Below are 23,844 nucleotides of genomic sequence, written 5' to 3'. Positions count from 1 at the left end.
TTTAAATTAATATTAGGGGTTTAGTTTAGCCATTGAATTTTTTCTGACATTGCTAGGCATTTTATTTTTACATGTACACCAGCAAATTATTACAAAGAACCCTGTAAACTAGATTACTGTTCCTACTTTACATATAAAAAAATTGAGATTTAGGAAGTTTAAACAACTTCCTTAAGGCTTCTCAATACAAAATAAAGGTGGGATAACTTAGGTCTGACCTCAAAGTTCATTCTTCTTGTACTGCAGTAAGCTGCCTTCCCAAGATTGTTTTCCTGGGAAATGGGCTTTATCTAAAGGTTTAAAAATGTCTATGGAATGCTTCAAAGGCACTTGTATTTTTCTCTATCTGGGAAAATTTAGATAGTTTACTTTATGAGTCTTTATAGAGTTCTGTGATGCTTGTAGTCTTGATGGAAGGGTGTGTGTGTGTGTGTGTGTGTTTGCTTTCCCTTAAATGAGATGAAATCTTGTAAGGAGATATTTACTCCTCTCTAAAACCAGGGATCTGAATTAGATGATTTTTAAGATTGCTTCAAGCCCAAATATCCTATGAGTATAATATTTTTGTTTTTGAAAACGAATTGTAAGATGGCAGGGGTTAGGGTTGGGGGGAGACCTAAAATACTTCCACCAGAAGATGGCACTCCAACACTTCTACAGCATGCAATCTTTAGCTATTCCCAAAGAAGGAACTATTCAAAACTGGACACACAAAAAGAAAAAGAGAAAAAAGTATGAAATATTTCAGTCATTAATGTGATGCAAAATTACATTTGTATCAACTAATAGACCCCTGTAAACACAAATTGACATTAAGTCATAATCCCTTACTGTGCTCCATGACAGTTTTCACCACACTTCTATAGCACTTATCAAATGGATTTGCATTTGTTAATCCATTCATTTTTCCAGCTACACTTGTTTCTAAGGGCAAGGATGTTTTTATTCATCTTTGGATCCCAAGGGGATGGAGGACACAATATCTGGCCCACAGTCAGCATTCAATAAATATTTCTTCCTTTCATTCCCCAGAAACTTTTAAGTATTGTCTTGAATGCAGGAGAGTGTTTATGAACATTGGCCCATGCAGAACCTTTTATTTTATTTACTTTTTCCTCTCAACAATTACCTTATAGGCATCAACTCTAATGCCTTTATTATATGTCCTTTGATATTTTTATATCCTTGTAAAATATATTGTTTCGTGTGTGTTTAATTTGCACTAATGTCTATAGCCATTCCATCCTGAATGCACTTGATCTCCTCTAATTTACACTAACATTATTGTGCTGTAAATATGATCCTGATTTTTTTGTGTGTGCTTCTTGCTTACCATCGTATTTAGAACCTATCTATGTTGTTGTATGTACACTTAGTTCGCTGTTTCTAACAGTTGCCCTTCTCATTTTACTCATCCATTTCTCTTGTAACGAACAGGTGCCTCCAGTTCCTCACTATTAGACTCAAAGCTTTACTGGCCATCCTTGTTCAAATCCATTTATGAGTCTTTTGTGAGTTTTACCACTGGAGTTTATGCCCAATAGTGGTATTGCTGGCTCTTAGGGGATACACACACTTAATTTTGCTAAATATTGTCAGATCACTCTTCAGAATGGCCCAATCAGTTAACACTCCCATCATTGTGCAGGAAGGTTCCCATCCCCCTACATCCACAACTAATGTTATCTGATATTTCAAATTTTGCCAGTCAGATGGCGTAAAGTGAAAATATTTCTTGAATGAAAGAATGACCAGTTGAGAATCCATTAAAGCTAATAGGATGGTATGGTATTAACTTGTGTAATTTTCTTCCTTTGAGGATGGTTCCTAATTATCTGAACTTTCACTGTCTAAATTTAGGAGCAGAATAGATTTCATAAATTTTTTTGAGATATCCTATAGAATCTGAACTCTTGCTTCGAATTATCTGAAACCTAGGAATCAAAGGATTTAAATAACATGGTATCTCTTGTTATCTAACTTTGCTCTCTGAAACTAGAAAACAAATAGAGTTGTATTGTGAGTGATCCAGGATATGCTCAGGCCCCACTCCAAATCAATTATTATGTGCAGCCAGGACTGAGAATCACTGACCTAGACTCTCATATTATTTCTATTTCTACCTGAAAAGGAAAAAGATTATTTTAAAGTATTTAAACCCAGGAAATACTATTTCATTTTGTTGGCTAGGATTCAGAAAATCAAAAGAGGAATTTAAAATTTAAGTGTTTGATGGAAATTACACATACTTCCTAAACGTCATCAGCATGTAACATCTGCTGTTAGGTGACCAAAAGGACTAGAAGAATTGGAAAATTTTGGTGAGAGTTAAGACTCATGAGGCTTAACATAACTGACATTGAACTAAGAAAGGACTTGTATCTGCTTATGTGGGGACAAACTACTCCAAAGAATTAGGGATTTAGATGTTAATTCAGGCAGTGGTAAAATATTGAGTAAGTATGCACCAGTAGAGTCTACCAGTAGATTTTGATCATTGAGGAGTGGACTGAACCAGTGGTAGGCCTTTTATTACCAACATTTGTTTAACTCTCATTACTATAAACTAAGCATATTAGGGCATTTAAAAAGGTCAAAGTGTGCCATTAGCCTAGGGAACAAAAGAAAATACAGTCACAGCTAGTCACTTTTTGGGAGTTGACAAATACAATTGTGTTCCAGGCAAATATTTTATTACAGGTCCAATTTCTCAACGTTGAGATTAATATATTAGGTATATTGAGATAAGTATATATGATTTATATATTTCACTTTCTTAGAAATTATTTTTACCATTAATGAATACTTAAGAATTGTCCGACTAAGAAAGCAGTATGTATAAAAAAATACTTATATATATTTAATGAAGCTATAGAACATGTGAAAGGCAATCTGAATTTTTTTCCTGGGGCATTACATGTAAAAGTTCTCAGGTATTTTCAATAACAAACATACGAAAGCATAGTCTAGTTAATAGTCATAGAGCTGGCTTTAGTTTTAAAAGGTTTTCAAGAAACAGCTTGAACTTTTTGACTCTCTATTTCCTTACCTGAATTATGAAGATAAAGACTGTCCTATCTATGCTATGAGCATAAAATGAAATAGTGTACAAGCCTATGTACACCTAAGTTATTATTATAATATTTGAAAACCTTAAGTTCCAGGCATATAATTTCCTCCTAGCCTATCTATGCAAATTACGTTTATTTTCACAATGAAACCCAACCAGTAGTAGGAAAATGACTTTTATTGAGTAGTAATTCTCACTACACATGTAGAGGGAAGTATACTTGTGCCTATTTTATAGATGGGGAAATTGGGGCTCAGCAAGGATAAGTGGTTTGTGCAACAGAAGTCACATTAGCAGATAGTAAATTATGAACTAAATTTTAATCAGTCTATCAAACTCCAAAGTCTAAGCCTTTTCCATTATAGCCTGATGCTTTTCAGGACTTAGCTGAATCTATAAAAGGCAAAATGGTCTATGATGGTGAAAGATAGACTATTCAATGGGTATGACTGAGACATGAATATTTTAAATCTATTTTTCTATTACATGGTCTTCCACCTATAGCAGCCTCCCAAATAACTGTCATCCCTATCCCTAAACATTCTAAGGGATTTCAAACTGAACTCATTAGAGTCATACCTTTATTCAGGTTAAGATCTTCCCCACATAAGTACTGCTTGATGGCAGTAATGGGTACAAAGACCATCTAGCCGGAGTTATCTTATATGATGATGTGGAAAAATCAGAGTTATACATTCCTTTCTGCTTTACCTTTCCATACGTAGAAAGTCTTGTCATACCTTGCTTCTCCAGGCAGGACAGAGATACAGTTTTCAATAGCAATATAACACACTTTGTAACCAGGGTTTCCCAGCACTGTCCTTTGTCTATTCCTGTCTCCCCTCTCCTAGTAGAAGGCATATAAAACCTACTTAACTTGTCTTACTTTTTAAGATGCTAATCACAGGCAAAACAGCCTGCATGGTTAAAATATGTGGTTTAGACTTGTTTGATTACTGCATTTATTGATGTCATATTAGATAGAGTTGACCTTTTGTTTCAAGTCTACCACTAAATTATTTATATATAACTTAATTCTTGTCCCAGTCATTAATTAAGGGGGTATATTTGTGGCAAGTGTGGGAGACAGGGAATAGAAACAAGAAACAAATAACACAATTGTATAATATTTTGGAATTTATAAAGCACTTTCTCTATACATAACCTTACTCAATTCTTACTTTACTCTTGGATATTACATTAATTTTATAAAGTAGGCAGCTAAGGCTTAGAACAGTTAAAAAATTTATCCAAGCTAATTTACCAAAGCTAGATCTAGATCTGGCAAAGTCAGGACTTAAACTGAGGTCTTCCAATTCTTTGTCCAAGGTTTTTTCTACTGTACATTGACAAGTTGCAGAGGGGTATGCAATATTTTAGCCACTTACCACAGAGTGTGGTGATTAAGAATACAAACATAGGCTTTGGAGTCAGGTGGCCCTGTGTTTCAATCCTGTGTTGCCAGTTATTAGCTGTGTACCATGAGAAAGTTGCTTAACATCTGTATTAATTTTCTCCTATGCAAACTAGGTATAATAAGGAATTACATCTACCTCTCTGAGTTATTCAAGAAGATTAATAAGGTAACATTTGTATAGACCTGAGCACCATGCTTAGACCATAAGATCTCAATATGGGGAGGACCTCAAAAATTCAAGGAAGGATTTGTATTATCTTTTAATTCCATTTCCGTGAACTTTTAAAAGTACCCTTATACATATAGTCATCATAGACAAGTACACAAGCAATGAGTGATGAGACAGTGGACTGGCTGCTATATCTTCATGTTCCCTGTCCTGATTATGGTGGCAAGTATTTTTTTTTCTTCTTCCTGTTAGACAGCTAGATATAATTCTTTCAGAAGGGGAAAATGGGCATAGAGATAACTCGGATTTGGATGTTTAATAGAGGAAAGGGAGATGGAATATAGAGTCAATCAGTTTTTGACAGGCTGAAAGTGAGAAAAAGGCATTGGAAAAGTCAAACAAAATCATTGTAGTCAAGATGACCATCATTCAAAAGCACATACATCTTGCAGCAACACCGTATGCTACAAAGCAGAATTTGGCCATAAACTCAGGATATACCTGTAGTCCCAGTCACCAGTCCTAGTTAGTCACTGATATATTTCCACTTGGCTGAGATAAAATGATAACCTTATAATACAGTGATTTTTTTTCATAAAACTAAATTTACTCAGTTTAAACACATGTTCTTTATTTTGACATACCATTTTAGCTTTTTTTTTAATGTTAAAATTGTCCTTTTCTTTTGGAAAATAATAGTGGTAAGTAGATGATAGTTTTTTTTAAGGTCCTTACTAGACAAAACAAAAAGTTGGCAAACATATGTCCACTCCTCCCCATTAACTAATATTTATTTTGAAATCCCAAAGTCTAGAAGTCATGGAATCAGTTAATCTTCAAGTTTTCTTACACTTCTGGGAACCTAGGCTTCTAGATATCAAAGGAATTTACCTATAAAGACCATTCAGTAGATGCCAAGCAGAGCATTTCCGAGGAGTTCTCAATGCATCTAGTTCTAAGAATGCATTTATACAGAGACAGAACTCTTGTCCCCTAGATACTACAGAACAGAAATGACAGAAGAAATGCAGATTGTTGTCACCCAGCACACAGAAGATAGGATAGAAACATCAATCTAATATCCAGATTAACAATGAGCTACTTATAGCATGTTATTTAGGGCTAGATGAGAGACAAGACAAAAAACCATGATTTAGTGGTGGTGGTGGTGGTGGTGCTATTTGCTGAGTAGCTTTGGTGATCTGTACCCAAACTAGACCAAAGGACCAAACAATGTGATCATCTCGGAGTCAAACAGGGCTATCTGGAACTCCTTAAATATTATTGAATTGATTTCTTTCCCCTGATGTCCTGAAGCTGAACATGACTAGAATTTTAATGGCTAGACTAGAGAGATGGTTTTCATCAGGAATTAAGAAAATGAGCACGTTGTTTTGTTGGTTTTGATTTTAATACCACATACGGATTCTGATGAGGACATTAAATACTGGTTAAAGTAACTGGGCAGAGTAGTTGGGTCAGAAAGCAAAAATTGTGAAAATTTGTAATTAAGCACATTCTTATCACACCCAAGTTCATCCTTAGTCACAGGAGTAGGTATTTTTGAAAGGAACATTAATTATAGACAGCTAGCTGGCCGGTTAGTTTGGTTAGACTGTTGCTCTGATAACACCAAGGTCTGGGATTCAATCCCTGTACCTGCTGTGGGGGGAGGGGGGTTGGGGGGTGGAAGATAATTACAGACTTCTAGTGGGTGATTTATTTATTCAAATGATATTTCACTGGTCCCAATTAATGTCTCTTCTGAAAGTGTATTGACTTATAAGCCAGGGATGTTTAAGTCCCTGGAAAATCTGGCTCATTGTTAAAAATATATAATTTGTTTTAATTCTGAATATATCAAATGAACTAATGGCTTTGCAAGATAAATATTTCCTGAAGGAGAGGCCAGGAAAATGCTAATAACTGGGAAAACAAATTACTAAGCAGGACCCAAAAACCAATTTATTCTGACAAATAGAAGTATTTTTTCACATTCTTCTTGAGAGCAGTATATAATTTCAGTGTGTTGACCATTATTTGATTTACTGTTAATTTATTTAATAGATATTTATTGAGTGCCTACTAAGTCTGGGGATACAAAAACCACCAGCCTGTCACCATCTCTAGGGTGTGCTGAGTGCACATTTAAAAATTAAAATAATTTCTACTGGAACTTATAGTATACCACACACCTGCACACAGACACACCCACACCCACATATTTTAAAGGTGTGTTATAAATTTTCAGGAACTGAAGGAAGCAGGCCTTAGAGCTGGAGCCAATATCTGATACTTCAGTATATAACAGCTTGATTTTGAAAATCATCTTTAAATGATATGGCTTGGATTTTCTTCCTCCTTTAGCCTCATTTTATGCAGTCCTACTACTAGAGGAGGTCTTTGTGGCACTTTCCCATGTAAGCAACACAATCGCTGGATTTCCTGCTTGCATAGGGTTGGAAGAGGCTTTTCAGGGGACACAGTTGAAGGTCATCTACTCCAACCCTTTTCAGATTTGTTAATATGATCTGGGCAGAGGGAAGGGGAGACCGGTTGCTATTACAGTGTTGGCTGGTCTATGAGACTGCCCCTTGTGCATCCCCCTCCCTCCTGGGAAAACTTTTGTTCTGAATTCTAGAGTTTTGCTTGTTAAATACCACGGAGGCCCTGGATGCTCCTGTGTACGCAAACGCTGTATAAAGTAGTTATCTTCATCTGCCAAGTAGAAGGCCCATTTTGTTCTAGAAAGAAGCTGAAAGTAGGGCCCAGCAGTGTGACTGCAGCAACTGTGCCTGGTTTCTTTCCAGTGCTTTAGGATTGGGACCCAGAGCTCAATCTGCAAGATGCTGTGGGAGCTGGGGTGGTGCACTCAGGGCCTCCCGGTTGGGCTGGTCTCCTGCGACCAGGAGCTACGTGCAGGCAGACTCCGGCTTTGCCTAAGGACCGAGTTCGAACCCCCAACAGTGTCACTCTGTTCCTCTCTGGCACCGTTAAGTCGCACTTCCCTACAGGAGAGCAAAATCCAAGGATTGACCTCAAGGAGTGACGCCTCTGCCGGTGCAGTTGGAATAGAGTAGCCAAGCAGTGGCACACAAGGGCGCACAGCCGTCTTGACTATACAAGCACAGTCCAGGTCACTTTGATTTGGCTAAAGCCAGCGTATATTTAAGTCCTCAAGACCCCTATGCCTCGGCTGCAGGAAAAGCAGAGCAGAACCATGGCGCAGACTGGTTCCTTTTGCCCCTCGGCGCGGAGAAGCCCTTAGAACTGCTCATTCTGTGTTTTCCTTCTGGCCACCCTTTTTGCCCTATCGAGGTCAGAAGATGCTTCTGTGTGGCTGCCCATCGAGTCGCAGAAGTCGGAGCTCCTGTTTACAGAAACTCCCTCTGTGCTCTGGCAGGAATCACAGTCGCCTCCGCAAGACCCTCTGCAATTTAACTACCCTGGCTAATAATGCTGCTTCAACCCAAAGAGAAGGGCCCCCGAGCGGACGATATGCCTTATGCTGTCTATACAAACAGGAGCGCGGTCGGTGCGAATCCTTTACCCCAGCGCGCCGGTGGTTGGCTCTGGGGCTTTCCTGCCGGGGTCGGAGCTTGAACCGCCCTCCCTAGAGCCACGCAGGGAGGGAAGTAAAAACAAGACGTCCCTCCCTGTACCCGAGACGTTACAACGGTACTGTTTGGATCCCTGCCTCCGCTTATGACCCTAGAGGGTTAAATCAGGAGGGCACACCACCACCCCTTCCTCCTTCTTCCCGCCTCCCCGCTCCTCCCTTTACCTTTAAAAAGTTAAAAATGTCTGCAGTTGAAATCTCTTAAAGGGGCGGTGCTGGTGAGCGAGTACTCTTGGCACGAGTCTCTGGGAAGGCTGGCTAGGGGCGTGAGTTCGCTCCACCAGCACCAAAACACTGAAAAAAAAAAAAAAAAAAAAAAAAAACCGAGAGAGTGAGGAGGGGGGAAGGAAGAGAAAAAAAGGGGGGAAAAAGGCAGACAGACACACACTTTAGATAAGGACAATTAGTCACCAGCAAGACCCAGTAAGGAGAGAGGTTTAAATCAGAGGGATTGAATGAGGCTGCTCTGTGCCGTCCCTGAAGCCATGCCCTCCAGCAACTCCCGCCCCTCTGCGTGCCTAGCCCCGGGGACTCTCTACTTGGCTCTGTTGCTCCATCTCTCTCTTTCCTCCCAAGCTGGAGACAGGAGACCCCTGCCTGTAGACAGAGCTCCAGGTTTGAAGGAAAAGACCCTGATTCTACTTGATGTGAGCACCAAGAACTCAGTCAGGACAGTCAATGAGAACTTCCTCTCTCTGCAGCTGGATCCGTCCATCATTCATGATGGCTGGCTCGATTTCTTAAGGTAAGGCAGGGGCTTCGATGAATCATTTTTACTTTGTTAGTAACATCCCCCAACCCCTTCCTGTACCCCGCTACAAAAGGGGAAGAAGAAGAATAAGAAGAAAACAAACCAAGCGGATCTCTCAAAGAGAAGAAAGGTTTTCATCCTCCTGGAATATTTGCTGTGTGGCTGTAACTAGTGATTGAGAAAAGCAATGTTTTCTATTAAGATGCACATGTTTGCAATGCAGAAGGCATTTCAGAAACTTATCAGTTATGACTGAAAAAATGTTGTGCTTACATATATCCACAATTAGCCTCCCCGTCTCCTTCTGAAAAAGAAACAAGAGGTTCAGAGCAGTTACAAAAGTGAAAAAAAGGTCTCAAGCAACAAAGACCCGAGAGGAATGGTGTGTGTGTGTGTGTTTTGTGTGTGTGTCTGTGTGTGTGTGTGTGTGTGAGAGAGAGAGAGAGAGAGAGAGAGAGCGTGAGAGCGCGCGTTTGTCTGTGTTATAGTGGGGATTGCATAAAAGTGGAATTTTCGTGGAAGGTCTCTCCCACTCCCAGACAGAAAACGAATTTAAGGGGAGGCTTAAAAGGTGGGCAAGTTGGATGGAGTTAAAAAAAAATTTTTTTTGTATCCTCCGCTGTCATCTACAGACTTCAGGATTTTGGAAGGCGCTTTTTATTGACGGAATCCCCCCCCCCCCCTTAAATCTCCTGCGGTAACTGCACCGTTTGGTTTTTCTTTAAAGGGGGAAAAAAAAATTTACTCGGGTCATAATGTATATAAGGGGAGAGGCAAGGGTCCTAGAAATACTCCAGGGGTGTTTTAGAGGTCTGGACCGGGCACTGGCGGATTAGCAAACCGGGCTGTTTGTGCTTCCTTTTGCTCTAGGGCTTGGAATCTAATTGGGTTTACCCTCTCCCCGGGTTGTTACTGTTTAGTAGTTAGGCAACCGCGTTCCCTTCCCATCAGGGACAGAGTTGCAGTGTAAAATAAATAAATAAATAAATAAATCGTCTGCAATGTCGAATCCAAGTGTTGAGTTTTTAAAAATTGGCTCCAAGTTGTATACTCAGCTGTGGGCTCCCCGGAAGAGCCCTGAGCGCGCCCACTTCCACTTCTCTGCTCTGGGGCCGTGAGTATTTTTCACTCCTTGCGAAATTCGAGTTTTGCTTCTTGGGAAGCGCCCGCCCCTCAGCTCTCGGGGTCTCTCCCTGGCTTCGGCCGTGTCTGCGAACGCGACAGGTAGCGGGAGGCGGCACGTGGAGCGCTCCTTCCACGTGGAGGAAGCTAGCCCGAGGACTGAAAGGTTGTCCCCGCTGCTGTGGAAGCCGTTTCGGTTCCTGCGGGTGCAGCGCTGGGAGGGCGGGAACAGTTCCGCGCGGCCCAGCTTCCTCCTAGAAAGCCCTTCCGTGCAACAGAGCCCGTCTCTGAGTTCGTCCGACCGTGGGGTGCGACAGGGGTTTTCCGAAATGCACGCCCCACGTGCATCGCACTTCTCCAGCTAGGCGGACTCCTCCAGGTCTCCCCCCTTTTATTTTTAAATTAAAAAAACCCAGCCTGTTTGCACTAAATGCTTGCCTGCTGCAGAGAAGATTCTGGAAGCCAGCTTTTTGGAAAAGAAGCCGTGGTGCCGTGGTTGGGCGTATTTGCATTGGCTGTGCAGGCATCGGATGGAAGGCTGTTGGAAATTTTCTTTCCAGACTCGTGTTGCCTACTCTACCCGCAGCCGCCCCCCGCGACGCTGTGACTGCGCCCGCCCCGCGGTCCTTGAGTCCTGAGCCAAATGACCCTTTTCTCCACAGGACCTCTTGGGGTGACCACGTTTCTTCTTGAAAACTCTCCAAAAGCGGTCTCCGTTTTTTTTGTTGTTGTTGTTGGTGGTGGGGTGTGTGTGTGTGTGTGTGTGTGTGTGTTTCTCTTTCGTATCCACCTCCTTTATGATACTTTCTAACTTTTCCCTTTAGATTTGGATTTTCAGAGCCTGAACCAGCAAAGCGTTAAAAATAACTTACAGATCCGGAACTCAAGCAGCGGACCCCCCTCAGGATTAACAGCATCTGCATTGCTTCTTCCGTACTCCTTACCAAAGAAGCAGCGTTTAGCCTTTTAAAAACCTATTGATGGAAATCCCGAACTTAAATAGATGTAAACGATGCCGTTCTGGTGCTCCTGGAGTGCCCCCTGACTCACAGGTTCCACATTTCGGCAAATTCACTTTCCCTAGCGCTTCCAAATGGCCCCATATGGGAAGGGAAGATGAACCCAGCTCGGGAAAGATGGGGAGGAGAGGATGTTACTTTTCTTGAGATCAGGCTGAATTTTTTCAGGGGCCAAAGAGATATTGCTTATACGGGAGGGGGAAGAAGGGAGCAGTGCTCTCGGAAAGGCAAGGATTTATCCTGGGAATCTCTCTGCCCGGGGATTTGGGAAACAGTGCAGTTGTTACCGTGTGGTGGAGAAAGAAAATCAACCTTGGCATTAAAAAAAAAGAAAAGAAAAGAAAGAAAGAAAAATAAAAGTCGGAATCCACTTGACCTCAGGCGCCGAGCCTGGTCAGAGAGAAAAAAAAAAAAGGCAGATTTCATCTTCTCTACAGAGGTTGCGGGGCCCCTGGGGCCGAGGAGGCAGATGCGGGCTGTCGCGTAGAAAGTTGGCCACAGTCGCAGGCCGGAGGTCCGCGCGCTGCGCGTCTCCACCCGGAGCGCTTTTCTGGCAGTGGCTGAAACCCGGCAACTGCGCCCAGGCCCCGTGTTTTCGGCACGCGTTCTCTCATCCCATGCACACACACTGAACAAAAACATTCTATAATCCTTTGGAAATCAGTACCTTGCGCGAGCAGCGTCTAGGTGTCTGCGGGAGGGGGCCGCTGCGGGTGGCTGGACGCGGGAGGCGTAGCCCCCGAGAGCCGGGCCGAGGGCAGGGCGGACTGGGGTGCACGCGAGGCGCCGCGCAGCGCTGGGGCCCGGCGCGGACCGCCGGCTAGGGTGGGCACAGAGCCGCTAGTCCCGGACAGGACGCCTGCAGGGAGTGGGAAGAGGGCCTTGCTCCGTGCCCCGCGCGCTCTCGCCTTCTCCTGGGATCCTTTCCTCTCTCTTTCTCTACTCTGCAGCTCCAAGCGCCTGGTGACCCTGGCCCGGGGACTTTCGCCCGCCTTTCTGCGCTTCGGGGGCAAAAGGACCGACTTCCTGCAGTTCCAGAATCTGAGGAACCCGGCAAAAAGCCGCGGGGGCCCGGGCCCGGATTATTATCTCAAAAACTATGAGGATGGTGAGAAACTTGACTCTCATTCTTGCGGGATTGCGGGGTGGGGGTGTGGGGTGGGGGTGTCGGCGGCTTGGAGAGCGGGAGCGAGCACCCGCTGCGTGTGTGTATATTGGGGGGTGGGGGCGGATTTGGAGGAGAGCCTGGTTGAAGCTTCCCTGAAAGGCTAGAAGCTGCGGGCGAGAGGACGCCGGAGTGTGGGACTCCTGACGTGATTACCCAAAGGCAGCTGGTCAGGTTGTCCCCGTCCCGGCTGCCGGCCTTTCGCTGGGCGGCAGAGCCTCTGAGTCCGAGAACTGAGAGCCGAAACTCCTGGCAGGATAGTCCTAGCGGGGGAAGCGTGCGGCAGGTTTCTTGAGAAAATCCAGCCAGGTTCATAGATTACTAAAGGGTCAGAACCACGTTTCATTTCTAAAATTCTAGGTGAAAGTGTCTTTTATTCCCTTCTTACCATCCTGGGAGGAGGATACGGAGGAATTCAGCGTTTTTCGAAACCCACTCTAAAATTTTCTGGGATATCCCCTTTTAGATTGGTCCCTTCTTGAGGAAAGTTTGAAAATCTCTGCAGTGGGTTCTCCTTAACTGCTTAATCAGAGTCGCATTTTCCCCCTTAGTTTTAAAATAGGATTACAAATGCCCGCCTTCTTTCCGGCCAAGATAAGATGAGTTAAGTGTGGGAAGGGCTTTGAAAACTAGAAGTCCTTTTCCAGTATGAGAGGCCAATCTTTGCAGGTCTGAACAATCACATTTTTATACTAGGGAAAAAATAAAAATGGTCTTAAATTTTTTTGTTTAGAAGGTTTGATGTTAATATCTATGAACATTCTGTTTGGGTAGAGGGACATACTTTCTTTCAAAGAGTCATGATGGGAATTGGTGTCTCTTCAGTCACTGACGCTGTTACAGTTGGAGAGAAGAGGCATTAGTGTCCATTCTTGGAGGGCTCTCTCGCACCCACCGTTCCTTCTCATAAGTAAGCTATGCTTTTATTTTTAAAGAACTCAGGGCCAGGTTTTCAGAGCCCACTGAATTTTGTTACATATTGTCCTCATAAGTCAGCTAACTGAGGAAATGCTCTTGTATTTTCTGGGGCCTTCACTAAATGGGACTTCTGGAAAGGTTCTGTGTAAGGTTGGCTGAGGAACATTTTTTTAAAATGCTGGGGTAGATAAAGAGAGCAAAGGCTGAGGCTTCTTAAGTTTGAAGCATGACTAGGACTTATAATATTTGTCAAGGAGTGTAGGTGTTTAAGGCTACATCTTTTCAAAGGTAAAAGTCATTGACATAAAAATGTGGATTGCGGGTAGATTTTGCTGTCAGTCTGCATAAAATGCTGAAAGGTGAAAGATAATCCTGAGCAGCAACTCCAATGGTAATTTGACCCAGGGCCTTATAGCTCCCAGGGTCACTGTCAGCTCTGTGATCAGACACAAGAAGAAAGAATATTAATGGTTTTCCTGATGAAGCAGCTCTTCTTCTAATCCATTTTAACTACTTCCTCTTTAGTTTGTAGAAAAATTTGTAAGAGCCCCAGGAATTGCTGGAAGGAAAAGGACCATTATAAGTTTAGAAATTGGCCTTTTTCTGCCTCCTTGTAGGTAGGATTGTACTACCAATTCATCGAGAACAATGAGATCTACTTTAAATGAACGACACAACTTGTTTGGCTTTGTAAAAGAAGAAAGTGGGCATAATGGGGAGAAAAGAAATTGGCAAAAAACTGTGCCTCATCAAACTTCATAGAATTAAAAAAATCAGAAGTGGAAAAGACCTAAGAGGTCATCTTCAGTCTTCCAACCACTTCATGGACGAGTTCAGGATCATTCCATATGGAATCCCTTTCTTTTCTTTAAATTTGTTTAAAAAATGTAGATGTACAGAAAAGATGGAATCTTTTTCTTGTTTTGTCCAACCTGGTATTAAATATCTCTAGGAATGTAGTTTTGACCACTTCTGAGAGAGGGAGTTCTTCTGTCCCGTAGGTTTTGCCTGCAAATTTCTCCTGAATTTTCTCTTTATAAATGCTCTCCAATATTTACCATTATTCTTCTTTGCATTTTTTTAGACAGCTACCTTAAAAAAATTCTGTCTTTGTTGTGGGTGTTAGCTTCAAAAACAGGTTTCCTCATAGCTGTTTTTTATCTAGACTACCTGGATTTAATTCTTTTAAAACTTTCTTTTAAGTCATTCCTTCCAGACACTAATCTGTTTTATTGCTGCTAGCTGAACTCCTTTTGATTTACGTCTCCCTGGTAATAAGATGCTCTGAACTATATCAGTATTTGAGGCCTTAGCATAGTTAAAGAGAGTAGGAATGTCCTATTTCTGCCCTTTGATACTCACACATCCTTAAATCACCCATACTGTCTTTGTTGTTGCATGTTGTATTGCAGAATTCAAGGCAAAAATGTTTTGGGTATAGTCTCAGCAATTTTGTAAATATTGTATTTCATTCGTCACTTTTTGTCCAGTGATAACTGTTATCATGAGCCTCTTAAAATAATTAGGTCTTCTTAGTAAATGGCCCTGTAAGCACTTGGGCATAAAGGCACATTGTTAAAAATGTATTTACTTAAACATAATACAGAACCATGACATACATTTTGAGTAATAAACATACCTACTGGCACATTATGAAGTGGAATGATAGTAAAGAGAATATGGAACTTGGACTTAGAAAACCTGCACTGTAGGCCCAGCTCTATCACTTAAGAATATGTGGCACTGGACTTAATGTTTCCTTATAACATATGGATGATGATAATAGCTGCTGTGCATTGCTTCTGTGAACGTTCTAAGAGGTGATGTATATAAAACATTTTGTCAACTACAAAGCACTATATGTAAACTAAAAATTCTTACTTTTATTAAAGGTAACTTCAGGGAATTTATAACATATATTTAATGTTTTATAGTGGAATTAAGGAGTGAGATTAGTGAGTAAGATGAGACTGAAATTTATACATAAGGAAGAAGATAGATTTAGGGAATTGTTTGAGAGGATTAAGAGAATGTAGAGAGAATTATCTTTAAGGAACAGAAGGAGGTAAGAACATAAGGTGACTTTGTGTGTGTGTGTGTGTGTGTGTGGTGATGACAGAAGAGATTAATTTTTAGTTTTGTTATATACTAACATTAAAATGAACTGATAGTTCCAGCTTGGGCCAAAAACACTTTTGTGGTTCTTTTATTCATATTGCTATATGGATGTGATTTGGTGTTGTTGTTGTTGTTTCCCCCTGAATAAATAGTGGTGTAATTAATTCATGTGGTTTTCATATATCCAAATACTTTTTGAGCACATTAATGAAAGTGTATTTTCTTTAACTTTGTAAAACCACTGTTTATGTATCACTTTGGGAGCTTCTCTGGTTACTTATTTGACACAGTTAACTATTTCAATCTATGCTTAGGCAACTTGAATTCCATACAAACATGTTGATGATGGAAGGAGTAAAGACAGGGCTGTTTGTTGTTCATACCCTATGAATCTTACCTTTGCCTAACTTCCTCTCTGTTCTGTGTGATATTATGCCTTACTTGCTCCCAACAAATAAATCTTCAGTTAATCTTCTGTTCTGATGTTTATTTTGCTCCAGTCTGCCTCTCCTTGTTGAATATTCAGTGTGCTTTATTTGTATGCCTGTCTCTTTATGGCGATAACCACATCTTTAATGAAGATGTACACCATTTATTACGCACATCAAAAGCCAGTTTAATATTTCTGAAATATTGTATTCATCATGTCACTCTTTTGTTCAAAAACTTTGATTATTTTTGGATTGCTTACAGAAAGTGTTCAGACTTCCAAACTTGCATTCAAAGCCTTTCCCATTTCAGTCTCAGCTTAACTTTTACTGCCCTGTGTTTTCATACACCTTTCATTACAGCCCTACTTGACTGTTAATTGTCTCCTTGAAGCACCCTCATTATCTCAATCTCATATTCCTTTGTTTAGCCACTGTATCTCCACCTTGAATGTCTTTCTCTTTGCTCTGTTCAGATCTCACCCTACCCCACCCATTCTTGAAGTTCCATTGCAAATGTTCCTTATTTGTACAAAATCTTTCTTGAACAGATCATTCTGCTGTGATCTCTTCCTCTGGGCTGTTGTACCTTTTACCCTTTATGTGGTTCTTTTGGTCCCTTCAGCCTTGTTTTGCTGTTTAACATTTACATATATTTATTTGTTTTACCGTACCAGCTAGAATCCAAATTCTTTATAGGAAGGGACCATATCTAATTATTGATTTCACAATGTCTAGCATATATAAAACATGGTAGATCTGCAGTGAATATTCTTGGATCCATAACAGGTGAAAGCACCATGAAAGGCTCTGGGAAAATGCAGGTGACCAATGAAGAAGTGAGTGAGGGCATACATGAAGATTTTATTTATTTTTCACGTTCAACATATATTCCCATGAAGTTTGTTCTTAATGCTTATTTTAATGACATTCTTCATTATTTTAACCATGTACTGTTTATTTTGGTTGTTTAACTTGTCTTGGTTTTATGCTATGTATTGAGTGTTACCACCCAGTTTAAAGCCTTGCACTGGAACTACACTTTTTTTTTTTTTGTATCTGTTTCTACCTTATTGGCCTTATGTAGTTTCTGTGTCTGATTTTTCAATTCCTGATGTAATAGAGCCTTTTCACAACTTTGAAATATTTTTTATTCCATCTTCTGAAGATTTTTCTCTTCAGAGAGCTCCTAAAATCTAAATAATGAATGTGAGTATAGTTTGTAAACTCTAAGGCACTATACAACTATTATTATTGTTCTCTTTTCTCTAGGATGTTTTCCCAGTTTTTATAGAGGTGAGATAGTTAATTCTTTTCCTTCCTATTCTCATTCCATCAATCAAGATATATGATATAAGAACAGCACAACTGCTAAAATACATATTTGTCTTGAACTTATTATACACCTTTTGCTATCTCATCTTATTTCACATAATGTTTTTTGAAATTTGGTTACATTTAGCAAGTACTTATTGATTACCTACTCTGTGTTTAGTTTCATGCTGGACAAAGAATGGTAGAATATAGAATAAATAAAAATACTGTCCCAAATCACCATTAGAACACAAAAGTAGTAATTGCTTTAGGCAAGATCAACTAATCAGTGTTGAAATTAGTAGGTGAAACTTTAAAGTAAAACAGGATATTTGCATAGCCTCAAAGCATTTTCCCCATAATATTTATTAATTAATTACTGTGGTGGTTTTAGTGTATGTCCACAAAATTTCCACTTCTAGGAGGTAGACCTTAATTCCTCTCCACCTGAGTGTGGGTTGGATTTAATGACCTGCTTCTAAAGAAGAGAGACTCTGGAAAGGGGAAAACAGCAACTTTAAGGCAGAGAAACTGACTGATATCATTTTAACAGTGATTAAGGTTAACATCAACAGATAATTCTTTTTTTTTTTTTTTTTTTTTTGTGACCCGTAAGGGGATTGTAACCCTTGGCTTGGTGTCCTCCGCACTGCGCTCAGCCAGTGAGCGCACCGGCCATTCCTATATAGGATCCGAACCCGTGGCCTTGGCACTCCCAGCGCTGCACTCTCCCGAGTGAGCCACGGGGTCGGCCCGCAACAGATAATTCTTATTGATATCATATGTTCCATGATATGACATGATGAGAAGGGCACTTTGCCTTGTGATATTCTTCCCCAAATCCATAACTCTCTGTAAACATGATAAAATATCAGTCAAACACAAACTGAAAAACACTTTATGGGATACCTGACCTGTATTCTTCAAAAGATACTGTCCCTGCTCTCAATGAACCAATAAATAGCATAGTTGGTGAGATAATATTTACACTGACAAAACTGAAGAGAAACACAAAGACAGTACAGAATGAAGTGCTAAGTGTAATATAATAGTGCCAGGGTATAACAAGAAAAGTAGAGACAAACACTGGCTAGACTTACGTGGGAGTTAGGTTGGGCCTTATGAAAGATGGGTAGACTTTGGAGAGGTAGAGACAAGAAGAGAGGACATTTAGCTCAAGGGAAAGAGCAGGAGACAAAGCCAAGTACATATTTGGGTGGTAAGGAGACCACCCTGGTTACATAGAAAGTACATGTTAGAAATTATCTTAGTTCATGAGCTAGGATCATATTGAATTCCTTTTTATAGAAGCCTACTTGCACATTTTTATCAATTCAGAAATGTTTATAATTAAAGAAAATATATAAAAAATAAAGTACATGTTAGAAATTATCCCAATCAAAGTTCATATTGCTAGAATTATGTCTAAATTGTATTTTTTTTTTCCTGACCAGTAAGAGGATTGCAACCCTCGGCATGGTGTGGTCCGCACCACGCTCAGCCAGTGAGTGCACTGGCCATCCCTATATAGGATCTGAAACCACGGCCTCAGCGCTACCAGCGCCGCACTCTCCTGAGTGAGCCATGGGGCTGGCCCTAAATTGGATTTTAAGACATCATAATGTATCTTTGTTAGCTCCAAAATATGTAATTAAAAAAGAAGAAAAAGGAAGAAGAAGAAAGTACATGTGAGAGAGAGAAGGTTGGTTGGGTAAATCCAGCTCAGACTATGGGTATCTTGAAATTTAGTAAAATGGAATTGGCCCTATAGGAAAAAAGAGGCTATTAAAACTACTTTTTATTCCATTGGAGAAGGAAAGGACACATTTTCAACATGGGTTTTTTATGCCACTTGCTCTCTCCCATTCTCCATTTCCAAATTGCTGGACACATTCATGCCCTCTAATTAATGTGTGCTATAATAACTGCACTCGTCAAGGTTTGAGTTATGAAGCATACTTAAAAGACTGATAATTTAAAATTGAATTATTAATTAGATTCTTATATTACAGGGTTTATAAAATAAAATTTGCTTGATAAGTTTTGTTACCCTTGCTTCCTTTTCAGATTAAATAAAGGCTAGTATTTTATAATATTCATTCATTCATCCATTTATTCATTGAATGTGCATCTAGTTCCAGGCTCCTGTTTGACACTGATGCTGGGAAGGTGAATGAGGCCCAGGTGCCACTGTCAGATTACTACTGATCTCTTGTCATTTCAGCAGCATCAGCCAAAAGCACTTTCTAGAGACTTTTAGGCCCAAGAAAACCTTCCATTCCAACTTCATCATTTGGCATTTCATGATTTGTCACCAGTAACTTTAGAAGGATTTGATTCAACTTAATATTGTATTAAAGGGTATCAGTAATCACCTGAAGTTTTATGTATGTTTTATTCTGCCTTTTGGAGTCAGAATGAATGCATTTTCTGTAATGTCATTGAAATTTGGTACCCAGGTCTTGAGTGTGACCTGCGGTTAACTACCTCTGTGAATTTGAATGTGATATCTCACAAAGATTTAGTCATCATGTTGTTTAGTCACAATTTAGTCATTGTGGCCATGTACATAGTGCTAGAAGTGGTAGAAATCAGGAAACACTGGTCTGTTGCTGTGGAGGCTTAATTAATTTCAGTGAATCAGAAAAGCCAGTAAATAAACCTTTCAATGGTGACCACATTTGTATAATTTATCACCTGCTTATTGGGGACAAAGGTAATCCATCCAATTTCCTGTACAACACAAACTGTGCTACTGTTGCCAGTACCAAATACCATTATTTCTCCTGCCAAATTCATTTAAATTCTCTCTCCTGTTCTCCCAAGCCCTACTAATAGAATGGGTACCTCATGGAAGAAAAGCAGTTTCTTTCAAAATTTCTTGAGCCTGTTTAGCCTGTCTGTCACATGATATGGGCTCCTGGAATCAGGAGCCTCTTCTTAGAATCCTTCATCAAAATGGATTATATATTAAGAATCTTAACCTCAGTGCTTATTAGTGCCTTAAGTTCTCAGCTGTGTCAGTCTTTGAGACAGTGGATCAGAATTCTGAGTGCTATGTGTATGACAGAAAGAGAGAGAATAAGAGAGTGAGAGAATTTGGCATTTTATTTTCTGCACTTGTCTGTGGATGATGATTAAGGCAAAGTGAATATACTTTTCCAGACTAGAAGCCAGTGCTGTTCAAGGTATAGATACCTTGTACAAGTTTGTTGAACTTTATCCTTTGGCTTTCATGATCTAATTGAGTTGGGTTCGCTTTAGTACTTTGAAAACCAGTGTAATTTTGCTCAATTCAATAAACAGTGTTTGATTGTCAGTTATATGCCAGGCTTAGTGCTAGCTATTGGGACTACCGAGAGGAATAAAACATGAACTGTACTCTTAAAGTGCTATAGTCTTATATATTCAATATAATTTCATAGTGGTCTCCAGTATCATCTCTTTACTTTAGTCAGACCAATCTTCGCTTAGTTTCTTCACCTCTGTACTTTACATGAGAGGAATTCTTGTGTGTAAATTGCATGGATTTGGGGCATACATACTATACCCTTCACCTTGAACACAAATCTCCCCTCCCTGAATTTAAAATTTTACTCATTCTTCAAAGCTCTGCCATGTCCTCTCATTAAGCCTCCTGCTAAGCCAATCCTCCTTAATCTCTCCCTCTTTCTCTGAATTTTTCTTGTTATTTTCTGAATATGCAATCTAATTGAGTCCAAATGCCCTAGAATTTATGTTTGATTGACTTAAGAAGATAATTTTTATCTCTAGGAATTTACAATTAAAACATACTGGTATTGATATACACATAAAAATGCATACAGACATAACCATCATCATGCTGCGTGGAACGGACACACTAAATCAGGCAAATTATTTATGTTATTTACAAAGTTAAATGCATGTGTTTTGGTTTTTATGTGGTTTGTGTGGCAAAAAATGAAGAGTGAAAGATATAAACTGCATAGGTAGAAAAGATAGGGTGCATGTATATATCTATATGTTTGTGTTGAGGGAGTTGGAGGTTAAACCAGTACTTTATTTTCACTTGCCCTGGAAAGGCAAAAATGCCTTGTAGGATGGAAAGTGAGGTTGGAAAGCTGGGAAAAGGTAAATTTCCCAGATTTGGGTATTATCCCCAAAATACTGTGGAAGAATGGATGCTTCTCTGCAGCCTAATATTAGTAATAATGTAATAATAATATTACTTAACATTATTGAGTGCTTATTATGTGCCAGGTACTGTTTTAAACAATTTACATGCATTGACACATTTAACCCTCTTATCAATCCTATGAGGAAAGTACTCTTTACCTTCATTTCACAAATGGAAAAACTGAGGCACAGAGCAGTTAAATAATTTGCCCAAGACCACCCAGCTAATGAGTTGTGGAGCAGAGACCCAATGATATCAGTCATTAAACCTGCAGGCTTAAGTGGAGCCTCTGCTATGGTACAGATGAGTAGTTGGTAGAACCAGGACTAGAACCCAGTCCTGTACTCTTTTCACCATGCTTAGATAAGAGGGGATCCAGTCTTTTATTTGTTCATTGTTTCATTTATCCATCCATTTATTTACTTGGCACCCAAAAGCCCTATACTAAGCATTGTGGAACATTTTAAAAAATGTGTAATAAGAGCTCTTTCCATGAGTATATTCAGAGGTCTTGTAGGTCAGGATGCAAAATAGTTGTTAGGTAAAACAATGAAAGAGTTATTATAGGGAAATACATGAGAACAATTGAAAGAAATGGTTGTCGTATTTTAGGATATATCAAGTGAGTAGAACAACAGTTGATCCAATGTGGGGTAGAACTTGCTTTCTCTGGGAAGGAGATGTATTTTGGAAGCAGGAGCATTGAAGGGAATACTAGAAATGAATCAACAGTGTTATTAGTGTAAGGGAAACGTCAGGAAGAAGCAGCAGGGTAATAAGAATATTTGAAAAAATTGTTGGACAATTTTGAGAATATTTGAAAAATTGCTGGGCAATTTTAGAATGACTTGATTTTTGATTTATACACTGGAACTATTTTCTGCTTTATTCTTGCAAGTTGTAAGCCCACTGAAGCCTTGTGAAGGGAAAAGGGAACTGGTAAGGGTGAGATTTCAAGAAAGCCCTTTCTTTATACTTCCTCCCTTATCTTTCTCTTTGAACTGAGATTTTGTTAAATTAAGTAGAGAACACTTTTATTGCCACTTCAAATGAAGAAACCAAGGAACAATGAGGTTATATATTCTGCACAAAGTTTCAGGGGTTATTTAAGTAACTGGCTGAGCTGTGGTGGAATCCACAACAATCTCACTCCAAAGTTGGTGATTTTTACTACCCCTATTATAACATAACAGCACAATGTTTCTCATTCTTCCACCAAGACAGTTTCAAAGGCCTTTCCTTTAGGGGGAAAGGTCTTTATGTTAGCTCAAGCCTGATTTGAAAATGTGTCTGAGAATAGGGCTAAGTGATAATTACTGTTGTGACTGTTTCCATCTGGTTTGGGCACTCATCGCCTCACACCTATTCTGTAGCCTCTCAGCTGGGTTCCCGTCTTTAGCCTCTCTCCATCTTGCTGTCTGATTAATCTTTCTGAGGCTCCACTTTCGTCTTGTCACTGCCTAGCTAGAAACCTTCAGGTACCTCCCTTGTCTGCTAGCTCAAGTCCTCCTCGCTGTTCTCAGCTTTCCAAGGCCCTCTGCAGTCCGCCAACCCTCCTTAGCCAATTTCTCCTATCCTCTTTCCTATAGGAACCTGAGTCTGTTCACAAGCAGATGGTGTAGCTTCCTGTTACAGTGCTCCTACCCTCTCTGTCATTCTTTTCATTTCTAACCCTCTGGATCCCCAACTCCATCATCCTCTGCCACTTTTTATTCGTACCTGAATTCTACTTATCTTTCAAAGCCCTGTTCCAGTTTGTCCTCCTTCTCTATGATTCTTCAGTAGCTCAGCTCAGAGTGATTTCATTCATTCATTCATTCATGAAACATTTATTGAGCCTGAGTTCCTAAAGCACTTCTTGTCTAAAAATTAGTTCTTTAGCTATTTTCATATTCTGCCTTATGTTCCCAAGGTTTTCTTTGTGTATGTTCATATAGATTTGGCTCTTCCCACAGTTTACAGACCACTATAAAAGTAGTGATTGTATTGTTTCTGTAGTTTCTACATCTAGTAAAGAGCCTTTTGCATAGTAACTCTTCATCAATACTTGTTGACTGTTTACTTTCCACTTATTCAGTAGCTTAACATGTGAACAGGAATAGGATCTCTTCCATTCATTGTTTCTCCTTTTCTTCTTTTTTAATTCATAGGATATTTCTGGTTGATGCTTAACCTCTTTATTCATATGTTTACTTTTAAAGATTTATGCTTTGTACTCATTTTATTAATTACCAATGTAATGCATGCTCATTAATATAAATTCAAAAACACATATATCAAATAAAAAGTGAAAGCTTCCCTTCATGTCCTACCCCAATCCCGCTTCATTGATATAACCACTTTTGACAGACTATCATGTATCTTTTCAGATCTTTTGCTATGCATACAGAAATATATAAATTTTTAAATATATAAGTGGGAGTGCATTGTTGTATAATTTGCTTATCTATGTAACCTTTTAGTTGGTAATTATTGTATGTTCTTCAATGGCTAAAGATAATTTATATGTGGATAAGCTGTCTAACCATTCTTTTTCACTGGTACTTTTTTTTTTTTTTTTACAAGAACTTATCTG

The 23,844-nt window shown here is 39.8% G+C and overlaps 1 protein-coding gene across 3 annotated transcripts in view; it reads left to right on the top strand.

The window, feature by feature from the left end:
• The first annotated feature begins 8,730 nt into the window (after positions 1 to 8,730).
• Positions 8,731 to 23,844, top strand: part of HPSE2 (heparanase 2 (inactive)) — a 715,375-nt gene continuing 700,261 nt past the window's right edge. For all 3 annotated transcript variants that reach the window (XM_063103268.1, XM_063103267.1, XM_063103266.1), the window contains exons 1-2: positions 8,731 to 9,020; positions 12,118 to 12,275. In XM_063103268.1, the coding sequence (XP_062959338.1) occupies positions 8,731 to 9,020; positions 12,118 to 12,275 (448 nt within the window). The remainder of the gene's footprint in view (positions 9,021 to 12,117; positions 12,276 to 23,844) is intronic.

This window comes from Cynocephalus volans, chromosome 7, assembly GCF_027409185.1.
Source record: "Cynocephalus volans isolate mCynVol1 chromosome 7, mCynVol1.pri, whole genome shotgun sequence".
In the NCBI taxonomy this organism is placed as follows: Eukaryota; Metazoa; Chordata; class Mammalia; order Dermoptera; family Cynocephalidae; genus Cynocephalus; species Cynocephalus volans.
Note: the sequence above shows the minus strand (reverse complement) of the source record. Positions and strands in the feature narration are given on the sequence as shown.